This window comes from Nannospalax galili, unplaced genomic scaffold (assembly GCF_000622305.1).
Source record: "Nannospalax galili isolate Female #2095 unplaced genomic scaffold, S.galili_v1.0 scaffold1274, whole genome shotgun sequence".
Classification (NCBI taxonomy): domain Eukaryota; kingdom Metazoa; phylum Chordata; class Mammalia; order Rodentia; family Spalacidae; genus Nannospalax; species Nannospalax galili.
In genome coordinates, this window is record NW_008334662.1 from 2,501 (window position 1) to 26,650 (window position 24,150).

Here is a 24,150-nt window from a genome sequence, read left to right on the forward strand (position 1 = left end):
GAGTTTGGGAGGAAGCAGCTCAAACCAGTGGGAACATGCACTTAGCTGATAGAGTATGCTCAGAGGTTCCCTTAGTCCAGGAGCCCATGCTTTCTTCTCTTCTCCATGTTTTTTTCCTTTGTGTTATTTCACAAGAGGTAGAAGGGAGAATTTTGGGTTCTTGGAAGGAGACAGAAAATTCTGGTTTTGCTGATTCCCAACCAAATGATATGAGCAAATCTTTTAATGTCTCAGAATCTAAGTTAATTCTTCTAAAAAATGGGGCTCAAAATATATGCATTGCCCATTGTATAGGGTTGTTAAGACCCAAATGGAGTTGTAATGTAAGGTAAAGATGTTTGATTAGGATGGTCAACCTTCTCTGTGACTTGGACAAGCTGGGGGAATGGAGGGCTTTTTGTGTGTTTTCATGCTGATTTGGTCCCTTGCAGGTGGAAAGCACCATGGAGCAGAACTTCCTGCAAGATAAAGAGGGTGTTTTTCCCCTGAGACCTGACCTGCTCTCCTCCCTAGGGGACGAGGAACTGACCCTCACAGAAGCTCTGGTGGGGCTGAGTGGTCTGGAAGTACAGAGATCAGGCCCCCAATACATGTGGGATCCAGACACTCTCCCCCGCCTGTGTGCACTTTACGCTGGCCTCTCCCTCCTTCACCTGCTGACCAAGGCCACCTAATGTGCCTTCCCAGTCTGCTTCCCCAATACCTTTCCAACCTGTGCTGTGTCTATAACATCACAAGACACTACAGAGCCTCTGAGCTGAGGGTAACTGAAATTCCTGCTAGTTACCCATGATTACCAAGTTCTACCTGCCCTACCATCAATCTCCTCCTACCCTCCACCGCAGCAACCCATCTGTGCATGCCTAAATCCTGAAGATGTAGAATCATTCAAACCTTTAAAATTTTGAGCCATTTCAACAAAGCCCAAAAAAAGAGAAATGAAAAAGAAGGAAGGGAGGGAGGAAGGAAAGAAGGAAGGAAGGAAGGAAGAAAGAAAGGAAGAAAGAAGGAAAGAAAGAACACTTTAATTTCCTATTCTAATCCTTCCCACTTGTACCTCAAAAACAAAATCTTACTGGAATGAATGGAAAACATTACAGCAATCTTAGGACATGTCATTTGGTGATTTTCTTTAAAGGAAATTATTAATTTGTGCCAGGAAAAGAAATAAACATTATCCACATGCACATGATATTATTTACACTGTCCTCAGGTTGGCTGGAAGACGCTGTGGGAGCTCTAAGGGAGTAGAATGTAGAGCGGCCGTCCTACAGTAAAAAGCTCACCAAAGTGCTGGGTTCACTGAAGAACTGGTGTCCACCAGCCCTGGTGAGAAGGGGAAAGGTCTAGAGATGAAAGGGAAAGGTCTAGAGATACCTGATACAACCACAAAACAGAAAAATGGCAATTTCAAATTTGTTGCCTAGAAAATGCAGGTGGATCTTAAAGGGTGGGGGCACCCAAGAACAAGGTTGACCCAAACTCTAAGTGCTATTTGTGGTCACTGTTCTTTCTCCACCCTCAATTCAGAGTGGTCATGGGGGGAAATTGAATGAATAGACTTGGTCTATGAACCTGTGTATTGTAATATAATCTCATCAAACTGCTGGGTTTGTATCACTCTCCTCTGCCTAAAGCAGGGTTTGAACATTTACTTATTTACATGGATTGATTGAGTGACTCTGTGTGTGGAGGGTACCATGCACATCACAGCATACATGTGGAGGTCAGAGGACAATTTGCAGTTGTTTCTCTCCTTCCATCATGTGGCTTCCAGGAATCTAACTCAGGTCATCAGACTTGGCAGCAAGTACCTTTACCGCTGAGACATCTTGCTAGCCCACCAATCTCTTAAAAGTAGTTTTATGAATACAGTAATATCTCTAAGGCTTCAGGCCCCAGGAGTCAGACTCCTGCTTCTTACATACCCCCTGCCTAGGCCAGCTCCCACACACACCAACACAAGCTGCCAAAAGCTTTGTATTAAGCCAACCTCCCCTATTCTGGACATCTTCCAAAGCCTCACTATATTGCTCATGGATCTACTGGGTTGTTATCTGCTGACTTGATTGCTTGTTTTCCTTGTGATGTAAACTTAATAGAGAGGTGAGCTAACATCTCAACCATCCAGAAGGGTAACTTCTTTGCTTACAAGGATGAACAACAAAGCTTGTCTGTTTTCTTACCTTTACCATGCTCGCCCACATTCCAGCACAGATACAATGTTATAAAGCTATTTAAGGAGTTTTTTCCAGTGATGATTCAAAGGTTCTGTTATCTGTCCCCCAGTCCTGAGGGGAAAGGGTGAGAGTACAGTTTGAAAGGAATTGGTCCAGGTATGCGCCCTAAAACTGGAGCACATATTTTTCTGTTTGGTAAGTGGCTTTTTAATACAGAGAATTATTTGTCACACTACAATGAAAAGACTATAAAAGATATGTAGGAGGTTAGAGAGATGGCTCAGCAGGTGAAGGCCCTTGTTGCCAAGCGTGACGACCTGAGTTCAATCCTTAGGACCCATGTGATGGAAGGAGAGACTAAACTCCTGTGAGTTGTCCTCTGAACTCCACATGTGCACATTTACCACTGAGAAATCTTGCTAGCCCACCAATCTCTTTTAAAGTAGTTTTATGGAGTATGAGTGCCCCTCAACTAAATAAATAAATGCAAATTTAAAAATGTATGATGCCTGGGGCTGGAGAGATGGCTCAGTGGTTAAGAACACTGACTGTTCTTGCAGAAGAACACCCACCCCAGCACCCACATGGCAGCTAACAACTGTCTGTGACTCCAGTACCAGGAGATCTGACATCCTCTTCTGTCCTCCTCGGGTATTACATGACACGGGTGCACTTACCTACATGCAGACAATACACACATACACATAAAATATTTTTTTTAAAAAAGGTATGATGTCCAGTGTATACATAAATACACCAGAGAGCTGGTTCTGATACCTTTAATTCCAGCACCCGAGAGGCAGAGGTAGGCGAACCTCTGTGAGTTCAAGGCTGGCCTGGTCTACAAATCAAGTTCCAGGCCAGCCAGGCCTGCATAGTGAGACTCTGTCTCAAAAACCCAAAAATGAAGGCCAGAGAGATGGCTCAGCAGTTAAGAGCACTGGCTGCTCTTGCAGAGGACCTGGGTTCGATTCCCAGCACCCACATGGCAGCTAACAACTGTCCATAACTCCAGTTCCAGGGGATTCAACACCATCTTCTGACCTCTATGGGCATTGTATGACAAGGGTGCACTTACATACATGAAGGCAATACACTCATACACATAAAATAAAAATAATAAATAAATTTTAAAAAAACAAAATGAAGCAATTTAAATAAATAAATGAAATGAAATAAATGACATAAAATAAAAAGGAAATGTGAAGGACAATATAGTGAGCATTCTCTGTCCTCTGAGTTCCTACAGAGGTGTGTTGGGTCAGTCTGAGTTCTGAAACTCAGGACTTCCATTTACAGAAGAGATCAAGGTTCCAAGACAGGAGTTTTTGTTTTACACTTTGAGAAACTGGGACCTGTGTCTTCAGTAAGATCCCTGAAGGAGACTCATGGAAAAGGATGGGGAATGTATATAAATGTCTGTAAGTGCATCACGTGTATGCAGTGCCTGGGGAGGCCAGAAGAGGGCGTTGGATTCCGTGTAACTGGAGTTGCAGACGTTGTGAGCTGCTGTGTGGGTGCTGAGCACTGAACCCAGATCCTCTGCAAGAGCAGTGCTCTTAACTGTGGGGCCATTTCTCCAGCCCCAACAAGTAACAGTTAAGAGCTGATTACAGACATAGAGGCCCATGCCTGATCCAAACATTACAATGTTTGTTTTTTACATTTATTTATGTTAGAGTAGGGTGAGGGGCTTGCATGCCACACCGTGCTTGTGGAGAGCAGAGGATATAACTTTTGGTCCATCATGTTGACCCGGGAATCAAACTCAAGTCAGGCTTGGAGGCAAGTGCCTTTACCCCGCGGAGCCCTCTTGCCGTCTCACATTACATTCTTGAACTGGGTTTTTCAACAGTCCTACGCTGTGCTAGCCCTGGGCTGTATACAACGTGGACTGGAGTGATTTTATACCAGTGTACCCAATGCCACCACACTCCCAGGCTGAAAAGATCGTGTGGCTTATTTTCAGCACTAAACAAAACTTTTGGCAAGGAAGTTTGGATCCCATAGGCGGCTATCCGAGTTCATTGTTTTGCCCAACAGCCTAGTCCCAGTCTCTCCTCCGCTGCCCCCTTTTCTTCCTTGTTCTGGGAGAGCGGGGCGGCCAGGAGTTGAGAGCACGAGCCTGGGAGATTTCAAAGGGGATCCTGCTTGCTCAAAATAAATAAATAAATGAATGAATGAATGAATGAAGTCTGGAAAATAAATAAATAAATTTTAAAAATAAAAATAAATAAATAAAGTAAAATAAAATAAAAACCCTCCCGGCAACTCGTGACGTCATCTGGCTCTTGTTCGATGGGTACGATCCACTCCGCGCAGGCTGGCGGTTCTCTTTGAGTCTGTGGTAGCCCAGGTTGGAGCCCGAGGGGACCTCTCCTGGACAACTAAAGAAATGCACTCGAGAGGCAGATAAAATGAGCACACTTCAGCTCGTCAAAGTACCCCTCAACGCTTGCGAACTCCTCCCCTTTCCTGGTAGATCCGCCTCCATCATCACCTCGGTTGTTGATTTCTTTCCCCTTTTCTGACTCGGTCATCCGCTGCCGGGCCTGGTATTTCCCAGAAGACCCAGCGCGGGGAAGGAATTTGCAGCTGCTCGGTCATCGTGCGGCCCGACGCGAGCCCGCGCTCGTGTGCAGGCCCTCCTCGGTGCGTGATCTCTGGTGCGAGTGTTTACGCGAGGCCGTTGCCTCGGTCCCGGACTAGGCCACGACCCCTGGCGCCATGAAGCAGGAGGGTTCGGCGCGGCGCCGAGGCGCCGACAAAGCAAAGCCGCCGCCGGGAGGGGAGCAGGAACCCCCGCCGCCGCCGGCCCCCCAGGATGTGGAGATGAAAGAGGAGACAGCAGCGGGTAGCGGCTCAACTGGGGAGGGAGACGTCAAGGCAGTCACGGCCGAACACTCCCAGCGAGAGCTGGACACTGTCACCTTGGAAGGTACGGGAGCCCGGGTCCGGGACGTGCCAAGATCACGGGTGACAGCGGCCCCGGCGGTGCGGCTTCTCCCTGGACCCTGCGTAGCCTCCACAAACCCGGGTTCCTTGTGTTCAGTCACTGGGACTGGGGTCGGGAGTGCCCGGCCCTGTTACCCTGACCATCCCGACCCCAGGCTGCGGACTACTCTCATACCCCTCCTCTCATCCGGGGTTGCATCTAGGTCTCACTGAGCCTTTTCTTCTGCCTTCCCCTTGGATCTACTCCGAGTACATCCCATCCAGCTGGTTCCAGCGCCTCCAAATGTGACAGAGCTCTGTAGAAATCAGCGTTTGTCTTTGTGTCTATAAAGAGGCCAGAGTAATAGTAACACTGGCCCTTTAGTTTTTAAGAGTTTATGAAAGGTTTCTGTAGATCTAGCTGCCCTTGGAGAACTCCCCTAGAAGAGCCTTTTCTACCTACCTTATGTTGCTTCCTTATTTCTGTAGTTGAAGTGTCCAAACTGTCCCGTTGCCCTTTTCCTCTCATTTCAGGTCTTTAGTCCCTCAGTTTCTGAAGGGTTTAAACACATACATACTCTCAACTCTGAATTTTTGTCATCTTTTTTTGAGTTTTTAAGGCTTGCCTTTGGCCTTAACTCCTGTATGCCACTACCACTGCTCCCATTTTTTTTCCCAGATGTGAATTCTTTGTTTCCTCCTGTCCTCTTGCTCCTCAAAGTTGCTGTTCCACTTTTCCCACCCATAGCATCCTGTCCAGGTTAGGAGTTGGGTGTCCTGAGAACTTCTTACTGTGACCCTTCTGCTAAAATAGTCCTGAATCAAATATGACCAGACTCTACTGGTTTTTAGTTTGTTGTGTTTGTTTTCCTCCTTAATTGCACAAGAAGCTACCTCAAAACATTGGCATAAGCAAAGCTGTGCTCCTGTGTGCTACTTTTGAGGGTGTGTTAATGTTGACTGCATTAATTCCTGCTCCAAAAGTTGGCAACAGGATAGGTGTAAATAAAGATCCTTTTACCTGAAACAACAGTAGACAATGGCAAAAATGTCATAGGCATTGTCTGGGTGGTTCATCATCATCATTTCTCTTTGTTGTGGTTTGTAGTCATTGTAGAAATTTTGGAATATCTGAGAAGTCTAAAGTAATAGAAAAGATCCAGGGTTAACTTGGTTTTTTTCCCTGTGATTTTTTTTTTTTTTTTTTTTTTTTTTTTTTTTTTTAAAAAAAAAAAAAAAAAAATAGCCCCGGCTGACCTGGAACTCACTATGTAGACCAGGCTGGCCTCAAAAATCACAGAGACCTGCTTGCCTCTGTCTCCCAAGTGCTGGGATTAGAGGCATGTGCCATCACACCTGGCTTATTTTTATTTTATGTGTAAGAGTGTTTTGCCTGCATGTATGTAAGTGCACCTATGTCATGCAGTGCCCACGGAGGTCAGAAGAGGGCCTGGAACTGGAGTTTCAGGCAGTTGTTAGCCACCACATGGGTGCTGGGAACTGAATTCGGGTCCTCTGAAAAAGCAGCCAGTGCTTTTAACCACTGAGCCATCTCTCCAGCCCCTTCCCTGTGAATTTTTAAGCTGTTCTCCTGTAACTGAAATCAACTGACATACAGTTTGGATCAAGGTATTACTACATACAGATGATTTGATAGTTTTGTCTTTTTTTCATTTAACATATCCATAAACATAGCATTCAGTTTATTCCAGAAGCATTTGTTGAATACCTAGGATAGTAGTTCAGAGTCCACTCTGGATTCAGCTTCCCTGTTTGTGGATGTGATGTTAGTAATATTACCTATTTCACTGGGTTGGTGTGAATATAAGAATGCTTAGAACTGTGCCTAGCGTGTTCCATACCTATGTATGGTGAATACATACTAAGCCCTCCATAAACAGTAGCTGTTCCTGTCTGTAATCATTAATGTGTCCCAGGCACACTGTATTATGTGTGGAATGTACAAATGTGACAAAGAAATGGCCAATTGATTGCATTCTCTTTTTCCTTGCTGTACATTGTTAAAGTTTTTCTTGTTTCTTGCTTTTTTTTTTTTTGGTCTTTTTGAGACAGGGTCTCCCTGTTGCCCCAGCCAACCTGGAACTCACTATGTAGACCAGGCTGGACTTGAACTCACAGAGATCTGCCTGCCTCTGCCTCCCAAGTGCTGGGATTAAAGGCGTGTTTTTCCTTGTCTCTTGGTTATGTCTGAAAATGAGTGTCCTGAAGTGTCCTGAATCTATAAATATTGTTTAACTCCATTGGGCCAAAAGGGGTAATTGCACATTCTGCCCTGTGTAAGACACTCAGTAGAACCACTTACCCCTAGTGGTAGGGAAACAGGTGAAATCAGAAGGGAGTAACCTCTTTTTCTTCTCTGGTTCTCTGCAGACATCAAAGAGCATGTGAAGCAGCTAGAGAAAGCTGTTTCAGGCAAGGAGCCCCGATTTGTGCTGAGGGCCCTGCGGATGCTGCCTTCCACGTCACGTCGCCTCAACCACTATGTCCTCTATAAGGCTGTGCATGGCTTCTTCACCTCAAATAATGCCACACGAGACTTCCTGCTACCCTTCCTAGAAGAGGTGAGGGCTCAGGCAGGCTTAAAGGGTAATGGGATTTGCAGTGGTCTCAGGTGTGGTGGTGTCATCTCTACTTAGTAAATCATACCTCTGTGATACCCTTTGTACCATATTGTCAAGCCTCCTTGACTCCCTCAGGAAAGAGACTGTCTTTTTGAATCTTCAGCACCTAGCGAAGTCCTTATACTAATTAGGCACTCCATAAATGTACATTGAAATACCTAGTAGGTGCTTGGCAAATCCCTCGTTGATGGACCTGACTGATTTTTTTCTGTGGTAATTCTCATCTCCTAGCCCATGGACACAGAAGCCGATCTACAGTTTCGTCCACGCACAGGAAAAGCTGCATCAGCACCCCTCTTGCCCGAAGTGGAAGCCTATCTCCAGCTCCTTGTGGTCATCTTCCTGATGAACAGCAAGCGCTACAAAGAGGTACCAATGCAGGATGCAGTGAGCGTGATTAACGAGCCCCAAGCACTGTGAGGTGTCTGTTGGGGAGATTGCCTCCAATGAAGAAATAGAGGGGATCAGTGTATTCTTAAGAACTGTCTCTCCCTCTGCCTCCCCAAGCTAGACATGGTGCACACCTATAATCCCAGAACTAAAGAGGCTGAAGCAGAATTAGGAGTTAGAGGTCAGCCTGGGCTACATATAGTGAGACCCTGTCTCAGAAGCACATCACTTACACAGAATAAACTTTCACAGAACTTTAAGAAATGGTAGCTAACCTAGGTGTAATTGTGCATGCCTTTCATTCCAGCACTCTAGAGGCTGGCAGGAGGATTGGTGTACTGCACACAAATGTAATGACTTATAAAAGTTATATTTGCTGGGCGTGGTGGCGTACACCTTTAATCCCAGCACTCGGGAGACAGAGGCAGGTGAATCTCTATGAGTTCAAGGCCAGCCTGGTCTACATAGTGAGTTCCAGGCCAGCTGGGGCTACAGGGAGACCCTGTCTCAAAAAGACAAAAAAATAAATTAATTAATTAAATTAAATTAAATTAAAAATAAAAATAAATTATATTTAAGGGCTGGAGAAATGACTCAGTGGTTGAGAGCACTGGTTGCTCTTGCAGAGGACCTGGGTTCGATTCCCAGCACTGACATGGCAAGTAACCATCTGTAATTCCAGTTCCAGGGGATCTGATGCCCTCTCCTGACCTCTGCAGGCACTGCATGACACAGGTGCACTTACATACATGAAGACAATGCATTCATACACATAAAATAAAAATAATAATTTTTTTAAATTATATTTAAATAAAACAACACTCACATGTTCCAAGCAATTCCAATAAGGGATATTGGATATTCATCTTGTACCACAGTTCTGCCACTTGCCAGGTTTGGCCAGCTTCCTGCCATCATAGCCACGGTTAAAGAAGGAGTTACAGGCCCTTTGGTGTGTGCAGTTTGGTTTTACTATACACACAAGGTTGTACAATCATCACCAGTAATTCCAAGGATATGTTTCTTGCTCCAGCACAAACACCACACCTGTTAGCAATCACTCCCATCCTCCCTTCACCCAGGCCAGCAACCCACTTATGTACTTCCTATCGCAGTGGAAGATTTGCTTCTTTCATTTAATATAAAGTTTAAAGAGTGTGCGTGGTGTGATAGCATAGTATGGATCAGTGGGAACATCATTGTTGTTTTTGTTTTCAGTGTTGGAGATGGAACCCAGGGCCTCATATGCTAAGCAACCACTCTGTAACTGAGCCACACCCCCAGCCCTATTATTTTTTATTTTGTTTCACCAGTGCTCTTAACCATGGAGCCATTGCCCCAGTCCCTGATTTAGGTTTTTGTTTGTTTGATTTTTTATAGATGTTGTCTCAGGCTAGAGAGGTGGCTCAGTGGTTAAGAGCACTGGCTGCTCTTGCAAAGGACCTGGGTTCGATTCCCAACACCCACATGGAAGCCAACAACTGTAACTCCAGTTCCAGGGGAATCCAGTGCCCTCTTCTGACCTCCGCAGGCATTGCATGACATACAGGCATTTACATACAAGTTGGCAATACATTTGTACACATGAAGTAAAAATAATAAGTAAAAATTTTTTTCCATATTATTTTTATTTTATGTGTATGTGTGTATTGCCTTCATGTAGGTAAGTGCACCCATGTCGTGCAATGCCTGTGAAGGACAGAGAGGCTGTCGGATCCCCTGGAACTGGAGTTACTAACAGTTGTTAGCTCCCACTGGATGCTGGGATTCCAACCCAGGTCTTCTGCAAGAACAACCAGTGTTCTTAACCGCTGAGCCATCTCTCCAGCCCCTAAGTGAAATATGTTTTTAAAAAGACATTGTCGGGGCTGGAGAGATGGCTCAGCGGTTAAGAACATTAACTGCTCTTGCAAAGGACCCGGGTTTGATTCCCAGCACCCACATGACGGCTCTGAACCATCCTTAACTCCAGTTCCAGGGGAATCTGAAGCCCTCTTCTGACCTCTGCGGCATTGCATGACACGGGTGCACTCACATACATGCATATAAAATACATATAAAATAATAAAATATTTTTAAAAAAAAAGAGAGAGAGAGAGACATTGTCAGGGCTGGAGAGATGGGGCAACAATTAAGAACACTGGTTGTTCTTATGGAAGACCTGGGCTTGAATCTCAGCACCCACATGGCAGCTAACAACTCCATAACTCCAGTCCCAGGGGAGCTAACACCCTCTTCTTACCTCCACAAGCATTGCACGACATGGGTGCATTTACCTACATGCAGGCAATACACACAAACACATTTAAAAAAAAAATTAAAAATAAATAAAATTAAAAAGACATTGTCTCATTCTGTAGCCCAGGCTGGACTCAGACTGGATTCTACTCCCTCACCCTCCCAAGTACTAGGATTATAGGTTATTGATAAGTTCTCTTTAAAAATTTACTTATTTTTATTTTATATATATGAGTATTTTGCCTATATGTATGTAAAGTGCATTACATGCTACTAGTGCCTATGGAAGCCAGAAGAGGGCATTAGATCCCCCTGGAACTGGAATTATAGAGACTGTTGTTAGGTACCATGTGGGTGCTATAAACCAAACTCAGGTCCTCTACAAGATCAGCCCATGCTTTTAACCACTGAGCCATCTCTCCAGCCCCCATTTATACCTTTTTTTCTTTCTTTTTTATTTTTTTGGTCTTTTTGAGACAGGGTCTTCCTGTAGCTCTAGCTGGCCTGGAACTCACTTTGTAGACCAGGCTGGCCTTGAACTCACAGAGATCTGCCTTCCTCTACCTCCCAAGTGCTGGGATTAAAGGCATGCACCACCAAGCCCAGCTCATTTATACATTTTTTTAGCCATCAAAAATAACTTGAGTTTCATTTCCACCTTTTGTTTATTTTGAATGATGCAGTTACTAGCTTTTATGTGAACATGATTCCCGTTCTCATGGGTATATACCTAAGAGTGGAATTCTGGCTCATGATAACTTCTTATTTATCCTTTTGAGGAACTGCTACTTACTTTTCTTTTGCCCCCAACTCCCTGCCAGGCACAGAAAATCTCTGATGACCTAATGCAGAAGATCAGCACCCAGAACCGCCGAGCTCTAGACCTTGTAGCTGCAAAGTGTTACTATTATCATGCCCGAGTCTATGAGTTCCTTGACAAGCTGGATGTGGTACGCAGGTATGGGTAGCTGAGGTCTCCCTTGCAGATCTTGGGGTCAGAGCCTTGGTCATCACTGCCACAGAGTTGTGGGCCTGCAGAGGGTGATAAGCCAGTGGGTGTGAGGTACCCAACGGGTAGTGGAGAAGGAAGGGGTGATCCTGGGTGAGCAATGGAGATGACCTCTGAGCTGCTATGAATTGTCTCAGGATTGGTGGGTGAGTTGGTGGAAAGACAGGCTAGGAATATTTCACCTCTCTGTTCAGAGGCTATGGCTCCCCATGTCCTCAGTGAAAAGCCAAAGTCTTTATGGTTTCTGAACCACCCATTTCCCCTTCCTTATCTTACCTCACTGGGCCTACAGCACACTGGCCTCCTGTTCTTCCTTGGCCATGACAAGCACACGCTCTCAGTTTTCTCACTGACTCTCCACTCTGCCCAGAACCCTCTCTTCACCTTCTCCAAGCCTTTGCTTCATTATAGCCGTCTCAGTGACTCCTGCGACCTCTACACTCCTTAAAATCCAGTCCTGGGCGAGCGAGATGGTTCAGTGCATAAAGCATCTGCCACTGAGCCTGACAACCTGTGTTCAGTCCCTGAGACCCAAATGATGAAGGATAAGACTGATTTCCAAAGTTGTCCTGTGGTCACCATATTCATGCTGTGGCACATGCCATACCCACACACAAAATTTTTAAATGTAATTTTAAAAGTTTAAAAGCCCAGGGGCAGGGCTGGAGAGATGGCTCAGCAGTTAAGAACACTGATTGTTCTTGCAGAAGACCTGGGTTAAAATCCCAGCACCACATGACAGCTAATAACTGTCTGGAACTCCAGTTCCAGGGGATCCGACAGCCTCTTCTGACCTCCGTGGGCATTGCATGACACGGGTGCGCTTACCTACATGCAGGCAATACGTGCATACACATAAAATAATAAATAAAAATTTAAAAAAATAAGAAATGTCCTTTAAAAAAAAAGCCCAGGGGCTCTTGAGATGGTTCAGCATGTAGAGACGCCTATTACCACATCCAGCCACCTGAACTTGATCCCTGGGGCCCACAGGGCCCACGTGGTGATATGAAAGAACCAAGTCCCAAAAGTTGTCCTCTGACCTCCACATGCTCACAAACATAAGAAGAAAGACACACCATTGAGTGCTGCCCTTCTTGCCTCCTGCACCCACCATACTTCCCATGGCTTCCTGGCTTCCGCTACTGCCCATCATGGAATATAAACCACTTTCTTAGCATGAGCAATATCTATACCCCCAAGAGCAAGAGTTTTGTGCTCTCTGTTCACCTCAAATAATATTTCACACAGTCACCAGATCATAGTTGAATATTTGGTAAATAACCAGAAAAGTAGTTTTTGCCACTTTTTTAAAAATTTTTATTTTTTTTTAAAAAATATTTTATTATTTTTATTTTAGGTATATATTTTTTTATTATTTTTATTTTATGTGTATGCGTGTATTGCCTGCGTGTAGTTAAGTACACCCATGTCATGCAGTGCCTGTGGAGGACAGAAGAGGCCGTCGGATCCCCTGGAACTGGAGTTATAAATAGTTGTTAGCTGCCATGTGGATGCTGGGATTCGAACCCGGGTCTTCTGCAAGAACAACCAGTGTTTTTAATCACTGAGCCCTCTCTCCAGCCCCAAAATTTTATTATTTTTATTTTATGTGTATGAATGTATGGCCTGCATATGTCTTAAGTGCACCCATGTTGTGCAATGCCCGTGGACGTCAGAAGAAGGCATCAGATACCCTAGGACTGGAGTTACAGATGGTTGTTAACCACCATGTTGGTGCTGGGAATTGAACCCAGGTCCTCTGCAAGAGCAGCTCTTAACACCTGAGCCATCTCTGCAGTTCCAAGTTGTGATTTAAGGCTTTTGACATCCTTCTGTTTTCCTTCTGGAAGCTTCTTGCATGCCCGACTCCGAACAGCTACCCTACGGCATGATGCTGACGGGCAGGCCACCCTGCTGAACCTCCTGCTGCGGAATTACCTACACTACAGCTTGTATGACCAAGCTGAGAAGCTAGTGTCGAAGTCTGTGTTCCCTGAGCAGGCCAACAACAACGAGTGGGCCAGGTACCTCTACTACACAGGTGAGCAGAGGCCCCACCATAAAGCAGGAGGCGACTCCAGTTCCTCAATGCAGACTTTCTCAGGGTTGGTCCATTTGGCACAGACAGCACTCAACCCAGCTGTCACATGAGAGACCAGGTAAAAGCCTGGGCTGATTAACACAATCTAGGCTCATGCCTGGGATAATCCAATAATGGTCAGGAGTGCTGGGGAATCGGGAATACTCTAAAGCCATCTCCTGGGACGTGGCTGACACTGCTGTTGACCCACTCTCCTCCACCTCCAGGGAGAATCAAAGCCATACAGCTGGAGTACTCTGAGGCCCGGAGAACAATGACCAATGCCCTTCGCAAGGCCCCACAGCACACAGCTGTTGGCTTCAAACAGACGGTAAGCCACAGTTAGCATCTTACATGAGCCCTCTAAGTCTTGCATGTCTTGCCTATCCAACACCCCTTCAGTTCTGCTTCCCTGTGTAAGGGCAGGAGGGCATCTGACTCCTTACCCTAGAGACTGTTCCAGCTGTGTATGTCAGCACACAGTAAGCAGATACTTCCTGCTCTTCTGCCAGCTTATGTTCAGAACATTCTCCAGGAGAGGGGTTCAGAATATTCTTGATTCCCCAGCACTCCTGAGGATTATCCCAGGCATAGGCCTAGATTTTGTTGATAAGCCTAGGATTTTTACCTGGTCCCTCACATGCCTGTCTGGGATGAGTGTTGTCTGTGGCCAGGAAATCTAGAAATTCTCATAAGGCTAATGGGCTCATGTGCACATAAACCTCAGCCACTTCAGAGGTGTTAGACACCATAGAGGCTTCTGATTGTTGAATTTGGTACTTAGCACCATGAGGGACAGGACAGAAGGGTGAAAAGGAACTCTCAGCAGTGGTGAGTGTTCCAAAGAGAGAAAGAATGTTGACCTGTGTAAAGTCCCAGAGCCCAGTACTGGACCCAGCTCTCAAAACTATAGGCCTATACTGCTGAATTAACACATCTGCTTCCAGAGCGCCTTTGGCAAAATATGGAATGAACACAGCCAGTGATGTAGTGGAGATGCATTGTGTTTCTGTTCAGAAGTTAGGAAAGGGGATAAAGAGGTGGCTCAGAGGTTAAGAACAAGTTCAGTTCCCAGCTTGGACACAGACCAGCTCACAACTGTCTGTAACTCCAATTACAGGGAGATTTGATGCCTCTGGTCTCCATGAGTACCTATATTCTTGAGACAGGGTCTCCCTATAGCTCCAGCTGTCCTGGAACCCACTATGTAGACCAGGCTGGCCTTGAAGTCACAGAGATCCTGCCTCTGCCTCCCAAGTGCTGGGATCAAAGGCATGGGCCACCACGCCTGGCAGGTACCTGTATTCTTTAAAGTTCAGAAAAGAGCAAATTTAATTTTAGTCAAAGAATTAGAAATCTTAAAATTAAATTTGAACTGGCTTTCGAAAGATGGAAAAGATTTTTTCATACAAAAATGACTTTCCAGGGGCTGGAGAGATGGCTCAGCAGTTAAGAGCACTGACTGTTCTTGCAAAGGGCCCCGGTTCAATTCCCAGCACCCACACGGTGGCTACAAACCGTCCTTAACTCCAGTTCCAGGGGAATCCGAAGCCCTCGTTTCTGGCTGGGCATGGTGGCACACGCCTTTAGTCCCAGCACTTGGGAGGCAGAGGCAGGCAGATCTTTCTGAGTTCAAGGCCAGCCTGGTCTACATAGCGAGTTCAGGTCAGCTGCGACTACAGGGAGACCCTGTCTCAAAAAGACCAAAAAAAAAAAAAAAAAAAGGCTTTCCAGACTTAGAGAACACGTATTAGTATGGTAGATAGCTTATAAGTCACACAAAAGTTTTGAAAATCAAGCCGGGTGTGGTGGTACACACCTATAATCCCAGTAGTTGGAAGTCTGAAGCAGGAGGGTGGCAAATTTGAGGATAAACTGGCCTACACAGCAAGACCCTGTCACAAACAAACAGCGAAAGTCACTAAAAATACTGAAAATGGGGCTGCAGAAATGGCTAAGCAGTTAAGAGCACTGGCTGCTCTTGCAGAGGATCCAGGTTCAATTCCCAGCACTCACATGGTGGCTAACAACCATCTGTAAGTCCAGTTCCAGGGGATCCGACACCACCTTCTGACCTCCTTGGGCACTGCAGAACACAGGTACACTTAACATACATACAGGCAATACACTCATACACATAAAATAAAAGTAATTTTAAAAATCCATAAAATTTGGAGTGTATCTGGGAGGAGCTAGGAGGAGAAGCAGGAATAAATATGATCAAAATACATTGTATGAAATTCAAAGAATTTCTCAAATTTTATTAAAATCTCAATTAATAAATATAGTTTTTAAAAAGAAAAACCTGCCAGGTGTGGTGGCGCACACCTTTAGTCCCAGCACTCAGGAGGCAGAGGCAGGCAATCTCTGAGTTCGAGGCCAGCCTGATCTACAAAGTGAGTTCCAGGCCAGCTGGGGCTCCAAGGAGACCATCCCCAAAAAACGCATAAATTTAGCAGGGTGTTGTGGTGTGTTCCCATATTCCTAGCTCTCAGGAAGCTGAGGTAGAAGGGTTACCTGTAATTATAGTAAACACAGCTAACCTGGGCTATTTAAGAATAACCTATCCTTCAAACAAAATTTGTTACATGGCCAATTCTGAGGTGTAAGCCTAACAGGACTCTTCTAGGCTATTGTCAAGATGTGGGTGGGCTAACTCCTTTTCAGAGATCCTGGGAGAGTGTCTGGTCCTTGCCTTTCCAGCTTCTAGAGGCTTCTGGCATAGCTGGCATGTGGTCTCCTTCTGGCTTTAAGAACAGCAGTGCCAGGCTGCATCTTGTCGCATTGGACCATTCCAACTTCTTCATTTTGCCCGTCTTTCTTAAGATGTGATTATTTTTATTTAGCTTTTCTTTTATTTATGTGTGTGGATATATAACCACATGTATGGGGCTGCCCTCAAAAGCCAGTAGAGGGCATTGGATCCCCTGGAGCTATAGTTGCAGGTGGTTATGACCACCTAATGTGGATACTGGGAACCAAACTCTGGTCTTCTTCAGGAGCAGCAAATGTTCTTAACCACTAAGCCATCTCCAGTTCCTGCTTTGCCCCCTCTTTTAAAATCTTTTTTTTTTTTTTTTTTTTTTTTTTTTTTTTTTAGGAAAGATAGCTCAGTAGTTAAGAGCCCCTTCTTTTAATATTCTTTTTTTTTTTTTTTTTTTTTGTCTTTTTGAAGCAGGATCACCCTGTAGCCCCAGCTGTTCTGGAACTCACTATGTAGACCAGGCTGGCCTTGAACTCACCGAGATCCACCTGCCTCTGATTCCCAAGTGCTGGGACTACAGGCGTGCACCACCACACCCAGCTAAAATCTAATTCATTTTTAAATTTCTGTGTATACGTGTGTACCTGTTTGTCTGTATGCGATGTGCATGCAGGTGCCCATGGAAGCCAGAGAGGGTGTCAGATCCCCTGGAACTGGAGTTGCAGGTGGTCATGAGCCACCCAGTGTGGATGCTGGGAACCAAATCCAGGTCCTCTGCAAGAGCAGCTAGTAGTTCTTGGCCACTGAGCTGTCTCTCCAGCCCAGCTCCCTCTCACATTTTTATTGTTTTTCAATTATTTCTTTTTTTAATGTTTATTATTTTTATTTCATATGATGAGTGTATTGCCTGCATATGTGTAAGTGCACCCGTCTTGTGTAATGCTCATGGAGGTCAGAAGAGGGCATTGGATTCCCCTAGAACTGGAGTTAAGGAAAGTTGTTATCTACCATGTGGGCGCTGGGAACTGCTCTGCAAGAGCAGCAAGTACTCTTAACCACTGAGCCATCTCTTTCAGCCCCTCTCAAATTTTTAAAGACTCTTGTCTTGCTCTCACCCAGTGTCTTGGTCTGTTAAGGCTATCAAAACAAAATGCCGCAATCTGACCACGCATTCAAGAGGCTAAGCTAGGAGGATCACAAGTTCTAATCCATCCTGGGCTGAATACTGAGACTCTGTGTCTAAACCAAACAAAAAATATCACAGTCTGGGTGGCATATGCCAAACAGAAGTTCATTTCCCCGGTCCTGGAGGCTGAAAGTCCAATGTCATGGTGTAGCATGGTTGGGTTCTGCTGAAGACTAGCTTTTGGGTTGCACACTACCAACTTTTGGTAGCCTGATGTTGACAGAGCTCTTTACCCAGCCCTTCCTTCTTCCCTCATCTTTACTTGGCTAGCTTCTCTGTCTGTGTTCTTTACCCTGTTGCTTCCAGTCTATTCAAGAGTTATGACTTACTGCTTGTTGGTTTAAGTCTCTGGGCAGTACCTCCCTGCTTCACCCCTATCAGGCACCCCCACCCTTCCTTTCCTGTCTCCTCACCAGGAGTCCACTGCCGAACATCTCACCCAGTGTTGTCTCTGCTCCTTTTAACCTCAGACCCCATCAGGACACTTAGGAAGTTTACCTGTCCACAGTAAATCCATACGCTGGTGGTCTTGAGCAGTCATAGCCTCAGACCCCACCTTCGTGAAGCTTCAGCCACATCCTTTACTAACTGTTAGCTTTCTAGAGTTGCCACAGCAGGATGCTGTAACCTCGGAGACTTAAAGAACAGAAACTCATTTCTTCCCAGCACCTGGGGACCAGTTCAGGATCAAGATGTTGGCGTGTCGGCTTCTTGTGAGCCCTCCCCTTCGCTTGTAGGTGGGCTTGCTTCCCACCTGTGTTTTCAGATGATCTCCCTTCCTCTGCACCTATCCTACTGTCTTAGGAGGGTGTCAGTCAGTGATACTGTGCTGTAGTTCATACCTGTCACCTCATTAGCTTGATCAGCTTGTCTTCAAATGCTGTCATTCTGAGGTGCTGGGGTTAGGTCTTCAACACATGATTTTGTGTGGAACACAAATCAACTGAAACTAACTCTACCCCTTCTCCTGAACACCAGACCAACACCTCCAGTTCCTGCTCTTTCCCATCTCTGTAGACACCCCCTCACACTTGGCTGTCCTTAGCAAGCCAATACCTGGCCTTTGCAGCCTTTCCTGATGCTCTCAATCCAGATAGGTGTCTCATCTCTAACAGCCTCTTCCCTGTAGCCAAGTCATCTGCTGAGTTGTTACTGTGTCTCACGTCTGCCAGCTCTTTCACATTTTTGGATTCCTTATTTTATCCGGTATTGTGGATGCTTTGAACTGACTCTCTTCACTCCACCAACCCAACTTCCACACAGTTGCTAAAACTAGGAAGAGTTGGGGGAGGGGCTGCCCTTCTCTTGCCCGCCATTGCTCCCCATCATCTGCTCAGGAGAGGAACTCAGCAGTGTTGTGGAACAGCCAGGCCAGTATTAACGGTGATAATACTGTTCTGATTATGCTGTTTTGAGAGTGGAGAAAGCCAAGGATATGGCTTGCTAGCTGATGAATGGAGACTGGCCCTCAGACATTCTGGACATATGCTCTGAACCACTTAGCCTGGTGTTCAAGATGACATGTCTCTCTCCTTGTCACCCCTTACCTCTCTCCATTGTGTCCCTATATGTCCTCTTCTTCATTCTATCCCCTTAAGTAGAACATCCTTTTTCTGCTTTGCCAGAATCCCTAAGGCACTTACTAAATTCTGCTACTCAAAGCTGGGTGCTGTGTATGCCTGTAATCCCAGCTACTCTGGAGGCTGAAACAGGAGGATCACTCAAGCCCCAGAGTTTGAGACCAGCCTGGGTACCATAGTGAGACCCCCATCTCAACACAGAAAAAAATTAATTTTGACATTTCCATGAATTTCACCCTCATGTGGATTACTGCAAGGGACAAAGCAAGCTGGTGGCTGTATGTGGCGGGGTAAAGACTGCACAGCTGGGGTGTGATCACATGCCACTGTCACCACTTCTTGCATAGTACTCACTGTCTTGTTTCTGTGCCTCCTGCTTAGTGATAAATGCCTTAGCTGCTAGACCTTGCCCTCTACTATTCTTCCCCTTGCTCACTGCTGACCTGCTGATATTGGATGTTGTTGTAAGAAACCTCACAGGTTTATGGAGGAAGAGAGGCCCTGTTTTCCAGTCAGCCTTCTGCCTGAACACACTGCTCACTCACTCAGGTTCTGTGAATCCCTCCCCGTGCTTGCCTCTATCCCGATAACTAGCTCTGTACCTTGTCCCCTCCGTACCTCCAGCCACAATCCACTCTAAGCTCAGCCTTTCCTGCCAATACACACACATTGTGTTCCCCTGGCCTCTGCTACAAAGCCTATGCATCTGGCCTCAGCTTACTGCCATTTGAGAGCACTGTACCCTGTTGTCCAAATGAAATTAATCTGATGGCTCCACATAGCACAAGGCTCAGCTGTTATGTGGCTGTACGGCCAGGTTTTGATTCCCTGCCCTGCACCAGATTTGGGGTATTTACATTCCTTGAGGCCTCTATGACAACCCTGCTCTCCTGTTCCCCAGTGTGTCTGACCAGGTCAGAACTCCACTTCATTTTCTTCTCCCTGCTCACTGTGCTCTATATCATACCCTGCCCAGGTGCACAAGCTTCTGATCGTGGTGGAGCTGCTGCTGGGGGAAATCCCAGACCGCCTGCAGTTCCGCCAGCCTTCCCTCAAGCGCTCACTCATGCCCTACTTCCTTCTCACCCAAGGTAATGCTGGTCTCTCCCAGAGCCCCGCCCTGTGGCCTCTGATGCGTTAGCCCATTTACATTAACTAACCCATTCCTGTCCTTCCATAGCTGTCAGGACAGGAAACCTAGCCAAGTTTAACCAGGTTCTGGATCAGTTTGGGGAGAAGTTTCAAACAGACGGAACCTACACCCTGATTATCCGGCTGCGACACAATGTGATTAAGACAGGTATGGATCTAGGTCTGAAAAGGATATGGATGGGCCTTCTTCTCAGAACAGGGCCAGTCTTGTACGGAGGTGGGTGGTGGCCCATCCATGTCTACCCTCCCCACCCACTGCTCCTCCCGCCTGCAGGTGTACGAATGATCAGCCTCTCCTATTCCCGCATCTCCCTGGCCGACATCGCCCAGAAGCTGCAGCTAGATAGCCCAGAAGATGCAGAGTTCATTGTCGCCAAGGTGGGGCTGGGACAGGAACTATAACAGCCAAGGATATCATCTTTCTGCCCAATCTGGGGGTTAGGGTTAAGAGGGGATTGGCCAAGGGAAGCACGTACAGCAGCGGCCCAGTCTCTTCAGGAAATGTCCGACACTGTACAAAGCCAGGATGTTGCCAGAAAGAGAACCTATGTGGGTGTGCAAGTGTCAGGATAGAGGAACAGGATAGAACAAGAGGTTGTCACAGATGACCTTTCCTCCCTTTGGGAACCCACAGGCCATCCGCGATGGTGTCATTGAGGCCAGCATCAATCACGAGAAGGGCTATGTCCAGTCCAAAGAGATGATTGACATCTACTCTACTCGGGAGCCCCAGCTGGCCTTCCACCAGCGCATTTCCTTCTGCCTCGACATCCACAACATGTCTGTCAAGGTAAGAAACCTTTGGCTATTGCATCAAACTGGTCAGCGTTATGACCCTCCCCCAGATTCCTCAGAGAAGCCTACTTGATTAGTGCCCAGTTCCCAGCCCATCTCTAAAATCAGTGATGGGTAAGGCAGAGCTCAGGGACAAAGGACTCTGCCAAGGTTGCATAGCTACTGCCAGCAGGACTTGAGTACCTTCTGTAGCATGTGAGGGATGTCACCAGGGAGAAATGGGCAGGGATGCTGAGTGCAGGGTCCAAATCTGGTTACAAATGCCAGTCGTCCAGCCTCTCTGAGCCCCTGTCTCTGCTTATGAAATCAATGGTGAGATGCTAACTGCCTGACCTGCCTCCACTAATGAAGTCACTGAGTGGAGCCCTTGGAGAGCCTGATCTGTGTAAAATGTGGGGCTGGCATTTAATCTCTCAAAAAGTTACAATCCCTTCACTGGGTTGTTGCTATCTTTTTTCCTGGACTTCCTCCTTATCCCAGGAAGCCAGAGGTATTTTTGCCTTCCTAAAAATCTAGCAAAGTATACTTAGCAGAATGTGCAACGCCCTTTGTGATCTAGTCCCTTATGTCCTCGCCTCGATTCTTCATGTTCTCTATTCCCACCTTTCACCCCTGGTAGTATAGGAATTCACGTCCAGCCTAGACAGAGGAGTTGGCAATAGCCCTTCATGTTCAGACCTGGGTGTCTGAGGCAGTGAATGGTCAGTGACTCCTTTCTTTCTCCATCTGTCCTCAGGCCATGCGCTTTCCTCCCAAATCCTACAACAAGGACCTGGAGTCTGCAGAGGTGAGCTTCCTTCTTTGGGCAAGTCTGGAGGGTGGGGAAGCCTCTGTCTAGGATGAAGCTATCAGCCACCTCGTCCCCCAGGAACGGCGTGAGCGAGAGCAGCAGGACTTGGAGTTTGCCAAGGAAATGGCGGAGGATGATGACGACAGCTTCCCTTGAGCTGGGGCCTTGGGAGGGGTGGGCTGAGTAGGGACTGGCTTTTGTCTTTCCCCTCAGGGGTCCCCTACCTAGGAAACTGGCCCCCTTTTCTCACACACAGCTCACAGACTGCATATGTGCAGGGGTGAGGGGTTCTGGCAACCAACCATTCCCCACTTGTCACTGTGCTCCTCTGTGCTGGTGACAATACACTGGGCAGGAGAGTAGGTGGCGGTCTCCTGGAGGCAGGGTCTTGCCTAATGGTATGGGCAGCAGGAGGGGACAGACAGAACCATGGATTAAGGTGTGGACTAGGGCCTGGAGTTGGGTCATGTTGGGTTGTATGTTTTTGAAGCTTCAATTATGATTTTTAAACAATAAAAAAGTTCTCCAAAGTTCTCTGCACATTGTATCAGTTACTGTGCTCTTCAGCTGTGATGTTGAGGGGCTCAGATGGTTTTCTTTTCTTGGAGTCTTAGCCCCAGTGTGTGTGCAGGGAGAGAAGCTAAGGGAAAGTGAAGGTCAGGAGACCTGGGCTTGCTCTTACCTGACTGGCTCTTAAGTGTTGGGCAGATTGCTAAGTGTTCCAAGCCTCCCCACATCTGTCATCAAGTTGCCTCCTGGCTCTTCAGGGACCTAGACTTCCAGAGGCTGAGAAGAGGGTGAGCAGGGCTTGGGATGTGGCTCAGTTGGTAGAGTGTTTTCCTAGCATGCACAAGATGCCTGGGTTTGATCCCTAGCACTACACAAACTAGACATGATGGCACATGCCTATAAACTCAGTGGCTGAGGTGAGATCAGGCATTTGAGGACAGCCTGGGCTACCTGAGACCTTATTTCAAAGAAAAAAAAAAAAATCAAGAAAGGATGAACAGCTGACCTCAAGTGATACAAGAGAGCAGAATGTGGTGGGCAGGATGGGAGCAGGTTCCAAATTTGAGTCATGGAACCTGAGCCTATGTCCTCTGACCTCCACATCCCCACCTGTACAGACAAAAATAAGTAAATATTTTAAAAAGGACAAAAGTTGGGTGTGGCAGCTCACCCCTTTAATGCCATCACTCAAGAGGCAGAGGCAGGTTTGTCTGGTTTGTCTACATAGCAAATTCTAGGCTAGCCAAGGTTACATATTGAGATCCTCACAAAAATGAATAAATAAAAGCTGGAGAAGTGGCTGAGCAGTTAAGAGCACCTACTGCTCTTTCAGAGGACCCAGGTTCAGTTCCCAGCATCTACATGGAAGCTAACACCCATCAGTAACTGCAGTTCTGAGGGATCCAACACCCTCTTCTGGCCTCTGGACAGCAGGCATACACATGGTGCATTTGCATACATTCAGGCAAAACAGTTGTACACATAAAATTGGGGCTGGAGAGATGGCTCAGCAGTTCAGAGTACTGGCTGCTGTTGGAGAAGACTGGGCTTCAGTTCCCAGCACCCACATGATGACTCACCACTTTCTATAGGAACTACAGTTCCCAGATATCCAACTCCCTCTTTTGAGGCATTAAGGATGGGTACACTTGCATACATGCAGACAAAACACTCATAAAATAAAAAAGAAAATCTTTTGAGGCTGGAGAGATGACTCCGTAGTTAAAAGAAGGTGTTGCTATTGCAGGGAACCTGGGTTCAGTTCCCAGCACCACATAACTCCAAGGTGGAGTGCTTGTTTAACATGCCAGAGGCCCTGGGTTCAGTCCCCAGAACTGAAAAAAATTAAAGATCGAAATCTGGCTGAGTCTTTAGGAAATTGGACAAAAGAATGAACAGCAAGGGTTCCTGCAACCAGATCCTTCACATACCACTTTGGCCTTTGTGCGTCACCCAGTCCTGCTTGGCTGGGCCCCTGTGACTTGACCAGGGGTAATGAAGAAGCCTTTTCTCCTGGATACTTTTTTTGAGCCATTTAGCCCAAGCCAGCCTCAAACTGGCTCCATAGCTAAGGATGACCTTGAACCTCCTTGTTTTTAAATTAGCATATATATTGGGGCTGGAGAGATTGGGCTCAGTGGTTAAGAACACTGGTTCTTGCAGAAGACCCGGGTTCGATTCCTAGCACCCACATGGCAGCTAACAACTGTCCGTAACTCCAGTTCCAGGGGATCCGACAGCTTCTATCTTCTGCTGTCATTGCAGGATACGGGTGCACTTACCTGCATGCAGGCAATACACTCATACACATAAAAATATTTAAATTAGCATGTATCAATTTTTCATAATGTGACATTTTCATTCATGTTTATAATGTACTCTGATCATACCCTTTATTACTCCTACTTCCTGCTGAGCCCCTTCCTCTTTACAGCTAGTCCCCTTTCTACTCTCATGG

The 24,150-nt window shown here is 46.3% G+C and overlaps 2 protein-coding genes across 2 annotated transcripts in view; both read left to right on the forward strand.

The window, feature by feature from the left end:
* The window catches only part of Gsdma (gasdermin A), a gene marked incomplete at its 5' end in the record, with an annotated part of 2,963 nt that extends 1,782 nt beyond the window's left edge, over positions 1-1,181 (forward strand). Inside the window, one exon of the mRNA XM_008829414.2 lies at positions 432-1,181. Within this exon, the coding sequence (XP_008827636.2) occupies positions 432-674 (243 nt within the window). The remainder of the gene's footprint in view (positions 1-431) is intronic.
* A 3,556-nt stretch (positions 1,182-4,737) lies between these two features.
* Positions 4,738-22,223, forward strand: Psmd3 (proteasome 26S subunit, non-ATPase 3). The gene is made up of 12 exons (XM_008829415.2): positions 4,738-5,118; positions 7,506-7,696; positions 7,988-8,125; positions 11,206-11,342; positions 13,247-13,437; positions 13,704-13,807; positions 19,923-20,037; positions 20,127-20,246; positions 20,373-20,476; positions 20,733-20,888; positions 21,630-21,680; positions 21,762-22,223. The coding sequence occupies exons 1-12, from the start codon at positions 4,908-4,910 to the stop codon at positions 21,837-21,839; spliced, it is 1,596 nt and encodes a 531-aa protein (XP_008827637.1). The 5' UTR covers positions 4,738-4,907; the 3' UTR covers positions 21,840-22,223.
* The last annotated feature ends 1,927 nt before the right edge of the window (positions 22,224-24,150 follow it).

What these genes read in the sequence shown, in the direction of transcription:
- Psmd3 (XM_008829415.2), top strand. Translation starts at nt 4,908, where the DNA reads ATGAAGCAGGAGGGTTCGGCGCGGCGCCGAGGCGCCGACAAAGCAAAG. An exon ending in CTGTTGGCTTCAAACAGACG is followed by an intron (nt 13,808 to 19,922) that starts GTAAGCCACAGT and finishes TACCCTGCCCAG; the next exon opens with GTGCACAAGCTTCTGATCGT. An exon ending in AGGACCTGGAGTCTGCAGAG is followed by an intron (nt 21,681 to 21,761) that starts GTGAGCTTCCTT and finishes CTCGTCCCCCAG; the next exon opens with GAACGGCGTGAGCGAGAGCA.